Raw genomic sequence first — 17,728 nt, forward strand, 5'->3', positions numbered from 1 at the left:
GTGAATTTAAATAAACATTACTCTTTTTGATAAATAATTTTGAACATAAAATTTATATGTCCGAATCATAACTATTCAGTGAGTCATCAGATTCATGATCATCATCAGATGAAATATTATATCCAAACATGTAATCTAAATATGTATGACCGTTACAATCCTTTTTATTTTTGTCTGCACCATGAGCTATAAGAAGACCAAGCAAGTCGCTATTAAAATGTTTTGCGGCATAAAATAGAGGAGTTTTATCTTTCTGGTCCTTTTTATTGACATGAGCACCATGCAAAAGAAGATATTTATAAATAGTGAATTTTCTTTTCTTTACAGCAATATGCAGAGGAGTGCATCCATCATTTCTTTTAATATCCACATCTGCACCATGCTCAACAAGATATTCTACAACTTTCATTTCATTTTTAACAGCATAATGAAGTGGAGTACTTCCACTTTTATCTTGAGCATTTATATCGCCACCATGCGCAATGATAAAGCTTACCAAATCCAGAGTGTCATCCATCATATCTGATATGTAATGAAGTGCAGTTTTTCTTTCAATGTCTTTTGCATTGATTTTAATACCATGGTTGATAAGAAGTTTTGCTGTTTCTGCATGATAATATTCAATGGCATAATGAAGTGCAGTTTTTCGGTTATTATCTCTTGCATTGATATCAGCTCCATGTGAAAGAAGCAACTCAACAAATTTTGCATCAAAATTTGATGACGCATAATGAAGTGGAACACAATTTTTATTATCTATTTCATTTACATTTGCATTTTCTGAAATAAGTAACTCCGCAAGATCTAGTCTAATATCTCTTATGGCAATATGTAGGGGAGTGTATCTTTTATTATTTTTCGAGTTGATATCTGCACCATGTAAAATTAAAAAAGATGCAATTGCAGGCAAATCATATTCAACAGCAACATGAAGAGCTGTATTTCCACCATTATTTTTATAAATCAATTTTTGCACCATGTGATAATAGAAGTTCTATTGCTTTTTCAGAATTTTTTCTTACTGCAATATGAAGAGCTGTATCTCTATTAAAATGTTCTCTAGCATTTATATCTACACCATGTGAAAGAAGAAATTCAATGGATTCAAAATTATTCAGATCTAATTCATATTGTAAACGAGTTTTTCCTGAAATGTTGTTTTTCGAATTAATGTTTGCACCATGTGAAATGAGAAGTTCTGCTGTTTCATAGCAGTTATTGGAAATTGCTTGGTAAAGAGGATCATATTGACCATGAATTTGTTTATTAATCTTTGCACCATGAATAAGAAGAACTTCTGCCGTTTCTTTACTGTTCTTTCTTGCAGCTACATGTAGTGGCGTTTCTCCGCCAAGAAATCTTATATTAATAGCTGCTCCGTGGGAAATGAGAATTTCGGCTGCTTCTTTAAAATTCTTGTCAGCCGCAATATGAAGAGGTGTTTTACCATTTTCGTCTTTTGGATCAACATTGGCGCCATGCGAGAAAAGTAAGTTCATAATTTCAATGTTATTGTTTTCAACAGCAACATGAAGAGCAGTTATTTTATTTTTATTACATGCATTCAAATCTGCTTTATTTGAAATAAGGAGTTCTATCAAATCTTGATTATTATTTTGCACTGCAATATTAAGTGGCACTTCCCCATAATCATCTGCTGCATCAACTTTAGCACCGTGCGAAATAAGAAGTTCAGCAATTTCTTTATTATTGTTTTTCACTGCATAACAAAGTGCAGAAAATTTATCATTGTCTTGAGCATTTATATCTAATGCTTTGTCTTTTAGAGAATCTATTAAGAATTTGCATATTTCTGTATTATTGTAAATCATTGCAACAATTAAAATGGTTTCATTTCGAATTGATTTTTTAGTAAAATCTAAATCTTCATTTTTGAAAATTTCAAGTGTTTGTGGAAACGCAGCACACCATGGTAAGATTGAATCTTTATTTTTCTCAAACATAAGAAATGCAACTTTTATGTTTTGTGAAAAAATAATTTCAGCAAAATCTGAAATGTCAAGATTAAATAAATTTCTTTCGAAAATATAATCAAGGAATTGATTGTTATGTGATGCAGCAATACATACAAAGCATTCTTTGTCAATTGTGTTATTTTTTAAACTTTCATTGATAATATCTGTGTTTCCTCCAATTAAAGAGTATTTAAGACATTCTTGAGTGATTTTCTGCTTGTAATTAGAAATAATAAAATTGAAAATGTTGACAGAACCAAAATAACAGCATGCTTCAAGAGGTGAGAGTATTGGAAAACCTAAAACTTTAAAGGGAATATATTCGAATGAATGTTGTGAGATATATTCTTTAAATTGATCAATTTTGTCATTCATAATGAAATGTCTGACATCTTCTTCTCTTGGATATATAAAATTGTAATATGTGAGTTCATAAATATTGTTATTAACAAAGAATTTTAATTCCAATGAATTTGAATAATTTAATATGTTTTGTGATTTTATATCTGTTATTGAGTACTTAGAAAGGATTTGATTTATGATTTCGACATATATATCAATATGTCTATAGTTGTATTTGATTGAAACCAAGAAACTCATGATAAGTTCTTCTATTCGAATTTGATACTTTGAAATCAAAACATTTGTAATCATATTCATGCATTCATAAAAGAATTCATGCGATTTGATATGGAATAATCGTTCATACGTTTTAATATACTCCTCATATGGTTGTAAATACTTGAAACACAAAAAAATATTTTGTCACTTTTCGATCGATGCAAATATTAATCTTTGCCCTATAACTTACAAATATTTTTTATTTCCCCAAACCATTTTAATTTTTTGTTTAAAATCTTATAAAAGTGACAAAATCTAACAATTGCCTTATTGTAATGATACAGTTACATATTTAGACACTGTTGTTGATCAGAATGAAAGAGTTAATTTAACAGCCAATAGTCGTATTGGCTTTTATTTCAATAAAATATATAAAGGGAATCCATCTTATGAATTCACATCATATCAAGGGTCAAATGCTTTTGCATTCGGTTTTAGTATAAATGGGAATCAGATTGCATTAGCTCCAAAAAGAAATATTTTATATATTTATGATACATCTAATTTTTTAACAAAAGGATCGGTTGAATTGGATGATTATGGATATGGATCATTGAATAACACATTTACTCATAATGATACTGTAGGAATCGGATTAGACATCGAAAAGCAAACAATGGTTGTTGTTTCTAAACAAATTTATGAAACCGTAAAACTTAATTTTACAATAGGTAGCTATGTAATGCCATTTATTCGAGAGCTTAAATCTGTTAAACAAGAAGTTTGGGATGAAATTTCCTTTAATTTTGGAACCAAATATCCATTCAAATACGATTTCCCTGGATTCAGTCAGTTTTGCTTAGCAAAAAAACCTTGTACTCCCTCTTGTAAAAATAATTTTTATCAATTTTTTGATTTTAAGTATTTATACGTATTCATTGCTATAACTTTGTAAATTTTGTTAAACTTATGTAAACCTTAAGGGTGCACACGAGAGGATCATGTAAACTTCAGAATTTAGAACCTTATTTTTAGGCATTATCTTGGCTACCTATTTAGGCTCGAAAAGCAAAAAATATCAAAAAATACAACTTGACTCCATTATGACCCTTTCATGGAGGTAGTTTTTATCCGCTAGTATTTTCCCTTTGAATCTCTTTACAATTCGAAATCAAATTCAAAACTCAGTAGAAGAAAGGAAGAATCGACTTACTACGGTTGTAATACGAATAAATACATATATTTAATTATTTTTATTTACATAATAATTGTTTGAAGCTCATATTCCATCAAATTTTTAAATAAAAACATTAAAATGTTGAAAATGTTCATATATTTTAATAGGGTTTTAGCACTTTATTGAGGAATTACTATCTACATAGTCGAACTGAGTGGGGGACAAACTCGCCCATTGTCACTTTTCATTAACCTTAAACTTGTAATTTTCATTATTTTTAATTAACCTTATTTCTTTCCCAATTCCTGATTTATTTTATTCACTTACTATTAAAAGTCACATTTTAATAAAATATAATAATTTATTTATAGCATTTTTTACTATACTGTAATAAAAAATTAATTATAATAAATTAAATGTTTATTAAATCAAATGTTTTCTTTGCAATAATATTTTTAATGTTGAGTAAACAATGTTGGGATCAAGTGTATCATTTTTCAGACCTTTCTGAACAGCTTCAAGCATACTGATGCATTCGACTTTTTTAAATTGTGTCATTTCTTCGAAATCTCTTGTGACTTTTTTGATAACTTTAACACTTCTCTCTGAATCCAGACCTTTAATTTGCAACTTAATCAGGAATGAAGGAACAACACTGGAATATAACTCGATGACAAGTTCATCGAGTCGAAGATATGGTTGTACACCACTTGTATGTGCCGGATACCATTGTGTCAAATTTTTTCTGAAATTAACTTTAAAAGTACTAAGTAAGATCATTTATTTTTGCATAATATAATGCCAATATGGTTTCTTTTGATTTTATTTCATTTATAAGCAAATCAGATTTACCCAAAAACTCCACTCCATAAGCGTTCATTTGCTAAATTAAAAAGTGACAATGGGCTAGTCTGTCCCTTTCTCTAGTCGAACTGAACTTGATATTTTGAAATTTAAATTATTTATCAAAATTAAAATTTAACTTGAAATTTATAATTATTTAGTCATATTTTGCATAATTCTAAGTAGATTTTGTAAAAAATCAAGAAAGAAAAATTTTAACGTGCTTTATTTTTCTTTTTTATAATAATACATATTATTATATAATTAACATATTCATAATGTTTCACCCTTTCAAAAATATAATCCTCCTCCTCTCAAATAAACGTACATACGGGTGGCCTCTTTTTTCAAAAAATTAAAATTTGAAATTTTGGGCTCAAATATTAGAGATTTTTTCAACCTTCAACGATATATGTTGTCTATATCAGACCTCCTTTCTTTTTGATACTTAACATTGTTCCTAAATCTTAGCCGTTAAGGCTGTTCTGAAAATATTTTTTTTTTCGAAAAAATTCGAAAAAAATTCTTAAAATTCAAAAATCCCTTAATTCCTGAGGATTTTGGAAAAAAGATTTTACATGAACATGTGTATTATAGATCCAAGGTGAAGTCATTTTTCTATCCCTGGGATAGACGATACACCCAAAATGTCACCTTTTTGGGATTCTGTTTTTTTAAGGTTCTCGCTGGCGACCCCCACGTTCGTCGAAAAAAAAATTGGTGATTGGGGGTCGCCAGCAAAAATCAATTTTTTTTTCGACGAACGGGGGGTCGCCAGCGAGAACCTTAAAAATAAACCTCTGAAATTTTAAAAAAGAAAAAAGTGTGAAAATCCCCTTGATTCGAACCAATGGACTTTACGATTATACTATGACTTTTACCATTGAACTATGACTCTAAGGGTTCGAAAATTTATTTGGTGATAATATAAACTTTAATGAAAAATTAATCAGATCAATTTAGAAATATTTATTTCATAATATTGAATGAATGTATAAATCTAAATAGTATATTATCAAAAAAAAATAAAAATAAAAATAAAAAATTAATAATAATAGTACCATCACCACAATTAGCAAATTCAAAAGATATATGAATTGCTATCGATCTCTTTCAAACAAACACATAGAAATTTTGATTAAGTATTTCAAATTTTTATATGAGATAAATATTGAACAGATAAAATATAAAATAATTTTTAATAATAAATATAGATATTTATTTTGTAGCCATTAAAATTTCTCGGCTATCTAATAAAATTTTGTGAGAACGTAATCTTTTCAAATTTAGTATCAATCTTTGGTCTTTTATTGTTCTCTCACATATTGCTTCTGAAGGTGAAGCGGAGATAACACGAAGGGCGATATCTGCAAAGATTGATACATTGCCATCTCTATGAGAGATTTCTTCCCAACCGTATTCTTGACGTTCTTGAATCATATCATCAGAGAAGATATCATTATCACTATTAATATACGTGTTAAATAGTGTAATAATATCTGTTATTGTTAGACCCGGAAATTAATATACATATCAAGTGTACTGTGGCACTGCGCGCCTCCTTACACTTGATATGTGAATTTGACACTTTACAAAACCGTTAACGTATATTTTACAACACAAACAACACCACCAACTTAACCTTAAATATTTATAAAACCGCCAACCACTTCACTTCACTAACGTTTTCACAAACGACTTCACTACTGTAAAAAATAAACGTTCTCACTTACAAAAGTATTGCAACTCCTCCCATTGCTGTGCTTCACACAATACTTCATATTCTTCAGTATCGCTGCTGTCGCTCCAATCGTCAGAGTCAAAGTCACTGTCAAAATAAATGTTAGTAAGTTTTGACAAAGCTAATGAAACACGTTTACCGTTTGTATCGTATGCTTGTATAAACTTTCCATTCTTCATTCCTTCATAAACGCTCAAACTAACTTTACCCTTTCTCCCTCGTATCTGATAGAATGTATTTTCACGAGGAACGAAGAACAAATTCTTGAACTCATGACCGTTGTAGTTTGTTATCTCAATAGTTTTCGTCATTTATTTAAAAATAAAATAAAAAATAAACTTAAAAATTAATGATATCACCACCCTCATACGTATGAAAACATAGCACAAAAATAAATTTAGGGTAGATGAGTATATCTAACCCGATTTCTAACCTCTTTTCTACCTTGTTGAATTCATTGCTTTATAACTCTCTTCCTTTCTCCAACTCTTCTAATTTCTTCTTAAGTTCAGCAATGTTGTCCTCATGAAGTTTAATCTTCCTTAATATACCTTCTTTATCTAATGGTTGCTTTATCTTTCTAAACTGAACTCTACCATCCTTCATAGTATGAATGTAAAAACCTTCTGGAATAGTTCCTGATTTAATGTATTCTACCAAAAACTTTTGTTTCATTGCTTCAGTGACTTTAGTCGTCATTTCAATCAAATAAAAATTTTAATATTAAATAAAAATAACGTTATTTTTTCAATAAGGAAACGCAGGAGTTTTACGATTTATTTGAGGAGTAGGTTCTGGTTTAAATGTTGGAGTCGGTTTAGGAGTTGACTTTTGAACAGGAGTTTGTACTTCCATAGGTTCAGGAGTCATTGAAGGTTTTGCTTGTGAAGGCGTTGGTTTTGACGTTGGTTTTGGCGAAGATGTTGGAGTTTGTTTAACTTCAGCTACTTCAGTATTATTTACAACATTTGCTTTATTTCTTTTCAACATCATAACTGCTCCTGCTGTAGCTAGCAAACCTAGTGGGAGACCATATCTTATATAAGGACTTGACCAAATGCTATTTTTGACAGGAGCTGGTGGAACACCTAACCTTGGTGAGACTGCTCTTTGCCATTGTGCAGCTCGTAAGAAATATTCAATAGGTGCTCCATAATCGTTTGGTAAAGTTTGTTTCACAGATGGTGAAGGTTCACGAGAGCTTGATGAAGAACTCATTTATAAGCTTTAAAAATAAACGTTCATCCTTTATTCCTCACTGTCGTCCGTAGCTAAGTTATAGTCATCTAATCTTATTATGGGGATGCCATTAGCACGCACCTGAATGGCAAAGCAACAATCCCTCATAAATCCAATAAGTGGCTTTGGTACGTTTTCAGTTGCTAGTTCAATAGGTCCTTTAACAGACAATTTGTATGTTATTGGAGCAGTAGATGTTTGACCTTGCTGGAAGCAAAAGTCCACTTCTGTTGGAAAACCACATAAGAAATGTGTGTTGTCATAGCTATCCCATTTATGTTCCACACTACCATCATCCACCAATGACCTCATAACATCTTCATTAAATCCTATCATATCATTGTTTGTATTGCAGGCGTTCGCAACCATTTCATAAAATACAGGTCCATATGATTTTTCGGGTTCTGCAGGCATATTTCCATAAGCTCCCATGGAAAGCTGAAGATATTTAAACTTAGGGTTCTCAAAATTAACATAATAGTTGTCTTTCTTTCTAAATAGTGCCCAAATACTTTTAACATTAATAGGCGTATAAGCTGCTGTAAATGTTGCACTTGAACTATCTGTATTCTTTGAGAATGAACCGTCATAGGAATCCAATCCATAACTTTAATAAAAAATAAAGCCTCGTTTGTATAATGTTCTACAAGTTCTGTATAAATGTTAGGGTCTAAAGAGAATGACTTTGGATGAATGAAACATTCATTAAAATCCATCTTTGTTCGAAATAGTTGCTGGGTTACAGTTGTAATAGTAACTGTTCCACTAGCTTCTACTGCCTTCGTTATCATAGTGAATGGTTCATTCCATGGAACAAATTTATTTGTCGGTGGATTTGAATCTGAAGCAACTTAAGAGTTGGATTGAAAGCAATGATATCATTTACAGATATATATTGCATTGTAAGGCGTCGCTACTGAACTTTACTTTAAATATTTCCTGCAAAAGCTGGAATAAATCGAATAGCTTCTAATGGAAGGAATCTTCTAACAGGAATTCTTAAACGAAGCTTAAAATCAAATGATTTTCCTGCTGTAATTGGACCACTAACAATTTGTCCTGTTCTGCATGTTCCCGAATGACTCCATACATCTTCATGTCGAGTCTTTGAGAAAACATCTACTTTCTTTATTTGTTCTAGTTTTGTGAGTTTGCAGTTATATATGCTTCTTCTCTTGCGTTGTCTTGAGAATATACGATACGACCATTTGCAAGGATTTGATATCCAAAATAGAAAGCGTCGAAACCAATCCAAAATCCTGGTGGGTTTGTTTTATTGGAACCTGAACCAATTTCTTTATCTACAATAAATTGACCTTCCATTTTATACGTAATGAATGTATTGTAAAGGTCCAACATATTTTCACCAGGAGGTGAGAGATTGAATGTTACCCATGTGTTATCTTTAGCAGTTCCAGGTTGTGATGGAATCTTTGCGTCAGAATATTTTCTATTAGTGTCACCAATTTGAACTGCATTGTCTATGATATCGAAATATGAGCGAATCTGATGAATATGCTCTGCTGGAGTAAATTCGTTTAGCTGTTCGTTCTGCATGTATTTACTTCAGATAAAAATATCTATTTACTTCATTATTCTCACTCTTCTTCTTGGCATTCGTGGTGGAAGTTGTTTCTTGACATTTTCAATGAACTGTACATTCTCTTTTGTCTCAACTTCTTTCACTGGCGGGCTTTCTTTGACTCTCAATGAAATTCACGAACTTTGCAATAAGCTCTTGGTTCGTTATTGAAAGTACATCTGGCTTCTTTTCTTCTTGTTCTTTTGGTGGCTCAGTTTAATTTTATATGGGCTTCGTGGACTTCACCCTTGCCATGCACCTTAATACTGTCGCTTTCTGCATTCGCTAATGGAACCTTTCTTTTTCTTACGTATATTTTACCATCTTTACTCTGACTTACGTAATAGAAAGGATGTTGTATTCCTCTTGCGTCATTTAATATAATAGACTCTCGCTCTGATTTTGACAAGCTCATTTTACATCGGTTAAAGTTTTAATTTTGTTTTTTATCTGCAGTCAAATGACTCAGACAAGCCCTACGGACAAGACCCAAGGGGTCATAGATGTTGAAGCATTGAAGAAAGAAATTCGTGAGCAAATTTTATCCGAACTGAAGGAACAAAAACAAGAACAAAAGCCAGAGAGACCAAAGAGAAAACTTAGTGAAAAACAACTTGCTGCATTAGCTGCTGGAAGACAGAAGAACCCACGTTTGCTGGCGAAGAAAGCTAGAGAAGAAGCTGAAGCAAAAGCTAGAGAAGAAGCTGAAGCAAAGAAAGAGTAAATGGTTTATTTTTATCGGAACTAAATGTATAGACAAATACCTTTATCTGTTGCGTTCAGTAGTGAAAACCCTGACGTCAAAATAAAGGGGAACAGAGTAACGTTTAAGTTTCCAACAGACTGGATTGTGAACATAAATGAAGAGAAGTACATTGGCATAACATCTATGTATATAACACATGCTTTCAGAAAGGTTGACTTTATACTTCAAGTCGAGATAGAAAATGACGAACAGTCTTTAAGCGCCCAAAACATTCACATATACAAATACTTTAAAAACAGTACAACGTTAGAAGACTGTATAATTACATTTTACGAAAATTTTCAAAAGAAGTTTAACATTGAAGTACAAACTTTACAGCCTTTACGTGAGTTTCTTGCACAACTGAACGAAGAAGGAATTGTAGAAAGATTAATAGCTTTTCATTACGAGTTTGTACCAAATGAAGATGGAACTCATGACTGTCAATTCATTGTATTCTCACCATTCAATGAAGTCGGTAAAGAGAAAAAAAATCCATTACGTATAAGATTTCAAATCTCTGAACCAAGTGATGATTTCAAGAATGTTTTCAATTATGATGCAATGCTTCCAAGGAAAAATGAATTTTCCGAAATTAGATTTCCAGGTATTTGGGATAGAAAGCAAGCTATATTATATTCAAACTTAAGTAAGGGAGTTGAAAATGAGTTCATTGGTCATACAAGAACTTCACCACTTCCTAACCCTAAATATTATAAATTAACTGGCTTCAATCGTGAGTTTTGGATAGACATGTTCTCCACTCATGACCATAAAGCACCAGTGTTCTTACCTCCAGACCATAAGGACTGTCTCTACATTGAAGCACAACTCTTAAACTCTACCATCGCAGTATTGTAAAATCTACGCTAGTTTTATTTTTATCACGAATGACCTCATTGCTGACAAAAATAAATGACCTCATTCATGACCTCATTGCTGACAAAAATAAATGACCTCATTCATGACCTCATTGCTGACAAAAATAAATGACCTCATTCATGACCTCATTGCTGACAAAAATAAATGACCTCATTCATGACCTCATTGCTGACAAAAATAAATGACCTCATTCATGACCTCATTGCTGACAAAAATAAATGACCTCATTCATGACCTCATTGCTGACAAAAATAAATGACCTCATTCATGACCTCATTGCTGACAAAAATAAATGACCTCATTCATGACCTCATTGCTGACAAAAATAAATGACCTCATTCATGACCTCATTGCTGACAAAAATAAATGACCTCATTCATGACCTCATTGCTGACAAAAATAAATGACCTCATTCATGACCTCATTGCTGACAAAAATAAATGACCTCATTCATGACCTCATTCATGACCTCATTGCTGACAAAAATAAATGACCTCATTCATGACCTCATTGCTGACAAAAATAAATGACCTCATTCATGACCTCATTCATGACCTCATTCATGACCTCATTGCTGACAAAAATAAATGACCTCAGAACTTCAACTTACGAATAAAGCTTGTTTTAGTCGTTATTGAGAAGTTAAACTTTTCAGCAAAGCAAGGACTAGAAGACTTACATAAGTCGAATGCAATCTCTTGACCATCATGAAGTGCTTTGTAAAGTTTCATTAAACTGAACTCAGAGTCTTTGTCATATGTTCCAACAGGTATGTGAATGTTCTTATCTTCATTGTAATAGCATTGTATAGCTTCAGGAAACATTTCATTAGCTGTTAAAGCAAGGACGTCTTGTTTTACACCTTTACAACGTGCATGGAATGCAACTTCATTTAAATCATTCGTGAGTAAGTCTATGTAGGTCTTCTTTCCACAAAATATTGACTTGTATGCTAAACTTTGTTTTCCAGGTGTTATTTCTGCGAAGTCAGAATGAAATTGACCAAGGTTCTTTCCTATAAGTTCGCGACCGTATCTCTTCTTAAACTCTGCTGCAAGCTTTGGTATGTCTTCATTGAAAATATGCATGCTATCACAGTCCTGGTAAAATATTTGAAGTCCCATATCTTCAGCAGTACAGAATACTTCATTCATAATACGTTTTGACATAGACAGAATGTTAACACCAAGTGGACAGAAGTTAAAGTGTCTGCAAATGCTTTTCGTTAGCTTGAAAATAGTTTTATCTGAACCATCCAAACCTTCGAACTTCACTATATGGTTGTAGTTTCTGATGGCATATCTTATAGCATCTTTGTCATTTACTATGGTTATTTTTGACTCAATAGGAGATAGAATAGTTTTGCCATAAATACTGTTCAGAATGAGCTTTATATTTTCTTGCAAAGGATTTCCTTCTTTCTTATACTTTAACCTTAACTCAAACAACTTCTTTACTTCATCTCTTATTCTAATATCTCTGTTTCCATCGTAATAGTATCCTTGCAACACTTCACATTTGACACCTTGATATTTTATGAGGTCTTGTAATGTTATATGGTCAACATACATTAAACAGCAAGTGTTTGAACTTCTGGGAATGTTAAGTTCTGGATTTAGTTCAGGGTCACAAACTATGAAAGGAAAGTGTCTATGTATTCCAATCTCTGTTATCTTAATGAGAACAAAGAAGCCAGACATAAACTTTTCACCAATGGGTTCCTTTTGGTCGTCATCGAATAAATGTTTCATGAGATACTCTGTGCTTAACATTTCTTTCTTCAATACTTTCGGTATACCTTCTAAAGTATAAAGTCTTGCTATAGCGGATGGATATAATGAAACAGCGTCGAAGTCAGCAATGGGTTTCTTTTCGCTCTTTTGTTTAATGTTATCTGACAGCATACATCTTCCACCTTGAATACAGCGTGAAATAAATTCTCTTGGTTTATTTGAGAGGTCATATAAATTTCCATTCGGGAAGTACACTCTGTTCTCAAACAATTTGTTAGCAATAGAACAAATACTAACGTAGTCATAAACGTTTAAATCAAATTCTTTCAATATGTCATTGCGGAACTTAACAAAACCTTCTCTTAAAATTCTTACATCTTGTTTGCAATAAAATGTGCTATACTTTTCTAAATCGAAATGGTTTTCATCTATTCTGCAACCTTTGATGGAATCTATGTTTTTCATGAACGTATCCACATCCTGGATAAACTTACACGCTTCAGAAATGACACCAGTTCTGTTATCATTTGCTAACAAAACACTGCTGTAGTAGTTGTACGGAAATACTTCCTTTTCATCACACTGCAAATGAAACATTTCAGGAAATAGTTTAAGCTTCTTATTTATAACAGTGTATGAATCTTTAATAATGATTGCTTTACCTTTATATATTCCCGTTATTTGCATTGTTCGTGAACCTTTATTGATGGGAGTTCCTTTCACTTCTGTCATGTGTCTTAAGATGAAGTTTATATCATAACTGAGGTTATGGAAATATATTAAACTCTTGTCAGGAAGTCGTTCCAAAAATTCTGTTGCACAGTTCTGACCCCAAATGCTTTCACTCACTGAACCATCTTCACTGTCATAACAAATGTTAAAGGCTTTATGAACTCCATCAGTGCTACATTCAAAGTCAGCAAAGAAAACGTGCTCAGGAATGAACTTGCACTTATTTTTATTTACTTCTTTTGACTCGGCTTTCTTCTTCAGTTGTACACAATACTTTGGAGCATATGTCAAATCTTTAAATGGTGCAAGGTTCTGTTTATATAAGTCAGTCGTATATGTGAAAAGTTCTCCATAAGAAATAGGTTCGAAATATTTGCACTCCCACAATGTTTTCATAACATCCCATAACGGTGTTGTTCTATCATAACGAACAATATATTTGTTCTCTCTCTTTGTATAAATCTTCATCTGTTTCTCAATGTTCATTCCACCACACTCCTTCAAGATTTCTATATAGTTGTGAATGAAATATGTTGTCATTGGTAATCTTTCATTTAGCATGTAGTGGTCTTCAACAAGAAGTAAGTCAATAGTTCTAACAGTTTCACATTCTTTTGGTATGTATCTCTTTATTTCATTATGTCTTGAGTCATTGAAATAACCAATGGTAACATTAAATGCTATACCTGTTGCGTCAGAAATTTCTTGTACTTTACTTTGAGGAAAGTCTCTAACACGAATGACTTCTCTCATGTGGTCAATAGTTTCTTCATTTACTCCAGCCTGAATGCAAGCATAAACGAAACAATTGTCTTCTGTCATAAGTGCTGCAGTTCTTTTGTTCAGTTCATTGAAGATTTGGTAGCGCTCAAGATTTATAGGTAATGTGCAAAGATACTTCCAGAACTGACCGCTTCTCTTCTTATAAAACTTCTTTTCACTATTATCTTTCCAAAAGCTTTCTATAAGTGCTGGGTTTCCTGTTTGCTTAAGAGCTTCCAAAATGGCTTTCTGGTCATTTGTCAGTGTGCTTTCATCTCTATATGGTCTCTTTTTTGGTTTGCCTTTCTTTACATCTGACATCGTTAAGCCTTCATATTCTGTTAAATCATACATCTTTATTTCAGTAAGATTCTTTATGTTTGTCAAGAAGAAGTCATAGTGCATTTCAACAATACCTGCAGCATTTGCTTCTATCTCTGATATAAAGTTCTCCTTCAAGAGCTGATGTAGTAATGTTCCAATATTATTGAGGTTTAACGTAGAACATTCATACTTTCCACCAAGTTTATAACATACCATCCATCTCTGTTGTGAGTTTATTTTAATCTTCTCTAAGAGTCTCATGAAAACCTTACCGAAATGTTTGTGTAAGTAGTCTCTGTTTGGTTCATCTAAAGCTTCGATGTTAAAGTCAATGAGTCTATTGCCTGTCTTAACATTCCTCTTCCTATTCTCTTCATCTTTCTTTAACCATCTCTCACCTTCTTTTGGTTTGTCGTCAATGGAACGAAGGACATCGTTAGCTTTGCGAACTTGTTCTATAGCGCTCTTAAACATCTCTCTTCTCTGTTGTTTCAGTGTGTCGTCTCTTCTTCTTGTTTCACCAACGTTTGCATTTGTTATGTCAAACATTTCTCTTCTTACTTCATGAGGTACTGAACGTCTATGATATAAGTCAATAGCAACGTCATTTAAAGGAAATGCTCTTGCATGGACTTCGTCCTTGCCGCGTTGCGGCTTTATGAACTCATGAATTCTATCATAACTTATTGCACCATTATAGTCATTGAGGATGTCAGCGAGTGCTTTTTTGTTTGTTGCGTAATGCTTTGCAACATCTATATTAGCTTCTGCAAGAAGTTGTTTTATTTCCGAGTGTTCTAACTTAGACAACTTCCGATACATCTTTAGTAGGAAATAAAAAAATATTTTTTGAAAAAATTAGATTAGATTTTTTAAGTTATTTTTCAAAATAATTTAATATTTTTATTTTAATGAAACACATGCAAGATTGCAAGTTCTTTTCATACAATGCTCTCGCTACTGCCATCAAGAATGAGTTCAATAATGCTTCAAATGTTAATGTTATCTTTAACAAGAAGTTTGTGAAAGAATCTAAGTTTGGTCAGTATGTCAGACCATTAGCTATCGTCATTGACCGCAAACGTTATACTTCACAAGAGTTAGCAGTAGTTTTGAAACAAAAGAGTTTCTTCGTGAATGTCAAAGATACTCATTATACTGTCATAAAGAACTCTAACGTTGACTTCTTCAGTATTGCTTTAAATCTTTCCGAACAGAAAGAATATAAGAAGGTGAAACATCTGTGAAATATTATCCTTCATCTCTGAAGACAATAACGAACAAAGATGTTATACAGAAATTCTTACCAAAGGTTGAAGAAGCTTCTATTGACATTGACGAAGGAAGTGAAATGGTTGAAGAAATTGACCCTGAAGCTTTATAAGAAAATTTATTTTGAATAACTGATGGTGTCACCACGTCACTATTGTCACCAGGTTAATTAACTTCTCTTAAAAATGATGACAACATGACATTTTGACAACACAGCAGGATTAATGCAAAAATGAATGTTATCGTTAATGTTATCGTTTATGTTATCGTTAATGTTATCGTTTATGTTATCGTTAATGTTATCAGTGTCGAACATAATTGACATGGAGCATTTATTATCGTTAATGTTATCGTTAATGTTATCGTTAATGTTATCAGTGTCGAACATAATTGACATGGAGCATTTATGTTATCGTTAATGTTATCGTTAATGTTATCGTTAATGTTATCGTTTATGTTATCGTTAATGTTATTGTTTATGTTATCGTTTATGTTATCGTTAATGTTATCGTTAATGTTATCGTTAATGTTATCGTTTATGTTATCGTTTATGTTATCGTTAATGTTATCGTTTATGTTATCGTTTATGGAAACAATTAAATGGTAAAAACAAAATAAACTTGACGATCAGACGATTCTCTCTTCGTCAATTATGTTCGACATGGAGCGTTTATGGAAACAATTAAATGGTAAAAACAAAATAAACTTGACGAAGGGTTTTGTTTTTTATCATGGTTTTCTCCACTATGGTCCTAACGTGGCACCCGACGAGATTTTTTTTTCATTCTTCCTCTTTGAAGTTGTCGAAATATTCTGTTATTTTTTCCTTCAGTAATGTTAAGTCTTCTTTGAATGTAAGTATTGTGCAACCTTTGATGTCATAGTGTGTTTGAGGAAGAGTATTTTTGACAATTTCCTTTATTTGTTCATTCGGTGTCATTGAAATCGGTAAGTTTTCACGATAGAACCAGTTTCTGTCAGATTTATATATCTTAGCTAAGTCGTAAAAGCTCTTGTTGTTTCTTCTCACTAAATGCAACATAACCATATCTCTGTCTTCTTCTTTCTCCAACTCTTCAGTATATATCATATACTTATAACTCTTTTCCTTTCCTTTTGGTACTGAACGCGGTATTCTTTTCTGTATGCTTTTGTCTTTGGATTCAATGACTTCATCTTTTGCTTTATATAGTTCATCTAACATCATGAAAATATAACAAGCATAACGAGGTGAAGCCCACATTGCTACAGCGTTTACTAAAAGTCTATGAACATTAATAACCTTTCAAACCAGGAGCCAAATTCTTGCGATTTTCATACGGAATCTCTTCATTCTGCAAAGCAATCATATGAGGAAATTCTTCTAAAAGTTCTTTTGTCTGTTGGTTTTCAAACCAATGATATGCTTGCTTTGTAGAACAAAGAGCATTCATTATACTTTGCATTTGGTACATATCGTCTTTGACTGAACGAATGAGACGTAACTGTGTTATACTGTATGTACTCGTATTCTTCATTTATGACTTCATGAACGATAGCAGTTTTGTGTTCTCTGATGTTGACATTACTGTCTTTACATACAAGATAAAAATTTTTGTTAGAAAAAAATTAGCGTTATTTTCTGACTTTCACAAAGACCAAAAATAAACGCTTTACATGTATTTTTCAGCAACTTCGTCAAATAATTTTATAGCTTTATCTATCTCATCTACTTCAAACGTTTCTTTACCTTTTATGGGAGCACCATACATTTTCTCAAACTTTTCGAGTAGTTCTGTTTCTGCGGCTCTCATATCATTAACAAACACAACCTTGACTCTATTGACGGTAGAGTCATATCTTTGAGTTATATTATATGTTCTTCCTATCTTATATCTCTTTGTATTGAAGTCCTTCGGTTTCTGAACGATGTAAAGTAAGCCTTCACTGCAACGTTCTGAGTCGAATGAACCATAAGTTATGAAGTTATATCCAACAACAGGGTCAATCCACAGAAGAATTATTGGTATAAGACTTTTGTCAATGAGATATGCTGTGGTTCCATAGAATCTTACCGATATCATGAGCTCGGATTTCTTGTCAAAATTTTTCTGAGTAGAAGCAATTCTAACCCAGTCCTTTGTTTTCTTTCCAGAAGGTGTTATAATGTCTGACAAAGA

The 17,728-nt window shown here is 32.2% G+C and overlaps 10 protein-coding genes and 2 pseudogenes across 12 annotated transcripts, besides 3 other annotated features; 3 read left to right on the forward strand and 9 right to left on the reverse strand.

The window, feature by feature from the left end:
- Positions 1 to 52: 52 nt before the first annotated feature.
- Positions 53 to 517, reverse strand: TVAGG3_0739550 (ankyrin repeat domain-containing protein 39-related family; the record flags this gene model as incomplete). The annotated part of the gene is made up of 1 exon (XM_001320953.1): positions 53 to 517. One exon carries the CDS (start codon positions 515 to 517, stop codon positions 53 to 55), a length of 465 nt encoding a protein of 154 aa, XP_001320988.1.
- Positions 518 to 956: 439 nt separating this feature from the next.
- TVAGG3_0739560 (spectrin binding) lies at positions 957 to 2,351 on the reverse strand (the record flags this gene model as incomplete). The annotated part of the gene is made up of 1 exon (XM_001320952.1): positions 957 to 2,351. One exon carries the CDS (start codon positions 2,349 to 2,351, stop codon positions 957 to 959), a length of 1,395 nt encoding a protein of 464 aa, XP_001320987.1.
- Positions 2,352 to 3,926: 1,575 nt separating this feature from the next.
- Positions 3,927 to 4,409: a mobile genetic element.
- Position 4,410: 1 nt separating this feature from the next.
- Positions 4,411 to 4,638: a mobile genetic element.
- Positions 4,639 to 5,775: 1,137 nt separating this feature from the next.
- Positions 5,776 to 5,997, reverse strand: TVAGG3_0739590 (uncharacterized protein; the record flags this gene model as incomplete). Its single annotated transcript, XM_001290413.1, has 1 exon — positions 5,776 to 5,997. One exon carries the CDS (start codon positions 5,995 to 5,997, stop codon positions 5,776 to 5,778), a length of 222 nt encoding a protein of 73 aa, XP_001290414.1.
- A 97-nt stretch (positions 5,998 to 6,094) lies between these two features.
- Positions 6,095 to 17,728: part of a mobile genetic element that runs on past the window's edge.
- TVAGG3_0739610 (repellent protein 1 family) lies at positions 7,046 to 7,516 on the reverse strand (the record flags this gene model as incomplete). The annotated part of the gene is made up of 1 exon (XM_051244822.1): positions 7,046 to 7,516. The coding sequence occupies one exon, from the start codon at positions 7,514 to 7,516 to the stop codon at positions 7,046 to 7,048; it is 471 nt and encodes a 156-aa protein (XP_051091409.1).
- TVAGG3_0739620 (uncharacterized protein) lies at positions 7,547 to 7,906 on the reverse strand (the record flags this gene model as incomplete). The annotated part of the gene is made up of 1 exon (XM_051244823.1): positions 7,547 to 7,906. The coding sequence occupies one exon, from the start codon at positions 7,904 to 7,906 to the stop codon at positions 7,547 to 7,549; it is 360 nt and encodes a 119-aa protein (XP_051091410.1).
- TVAGG3_0739630 (uncharacterized protein) lies at positions 9,580 to 9,843 on the forward strand (the record flags this gene model as incomplete). Its single annotated transcript, XM_001320949.1, has 1 exon — positions 9,580 to 9,843. One exon carries the CDS (start codon positions 9,580 to 9,582, stop codon positions 9,841 to 9,843), a length of 264 nt encoding a protein of 87 aa, XP_001320984.1.
- TVAGG3_0739640 (uncharacterized protein) lies at positions 9,868 to 10,725 on the forward strand (the record flags this gene model as incomplete). The annotated part of the gene is made up of 1 exon (XM_001320948.1): positions 9,868 to 10,725. The coding sequence occupies one exon, from the start codon at positions 9,868 to 9,870 to the stop codon at positions 10,723 to 10,725; it is 858 nt and encodes a 285-aa protein (XP_001320983.1).
- Positions 11,340 to 13,772, reverse strand: TVAGG3_0739650 (organellar and viral DNA polymerase type B; the record flags this gene model as incomplete). Its single annotated transcript, XM_051244824.1, has 1 exon — positions 11,340 to 13,772. The coding sequence occupies one exon, from the start codon at positions 13,770 to 13,772 to the stop codon at positions 11,340 to 11,342; it is 2,433 nt and encodes an 810-aa protein (XP_051091411.1).
- Positions 14,390 to 15,119, reverse strand: TVAGG3_0739660 (organellar and viral DNA polymerase type B; the record flags this gene model as incomplete). The annotated part of the gene is made up of 1 exon (XM_051244825.1): positions 14,390 to 15,119. A coding segment is annotated over one exon (730 nt), but the record flags the coding sequence as incomplete, so codon positions are not given.
- On the forward strand, positions 15,209 to 15,681 carry TVAGG3_0739670 (annotated as a pseudogene). The gene has a single exon. A coding segment is annotated over exon 1 (473 nt).
- Positions 16,351 to 17,134, reverse strand: TVAGG3_0739680 (annotated as a pseudogene). The gene has a single exon. A coding segment is annotated over exon 1 (784 nt).
- Positions 17,222 to 17,632, reverse strand: TVAGG3_0739690 (organellar and viral DNA polymerase type B; the record flags this gene model as incomplete). Its single annotated transcript, XM_001320947.1, has 1 exon — positions 17,222 to 17,632. The coding sequence occupies one exon, from the start codon at positions 17,630 to 17,632 to the stop codon at positions 17,222 to 17,224; it is 411 nt and encodes a 136-aa protein (XP_001320982.1).

This window comes from Trichomonas vaginalis, chromosome III (assembly GCF_026262505.1).
Source record: "Trichomonas vaginalis G3 chromosome III, whole genome shotgun sequence".
NCBI classification, from domain to species: Eukaryota; Parabasalia; order Trichomonadida; family Trichomonadidae; genus Trichomonas; species Trichomonas vaginalis.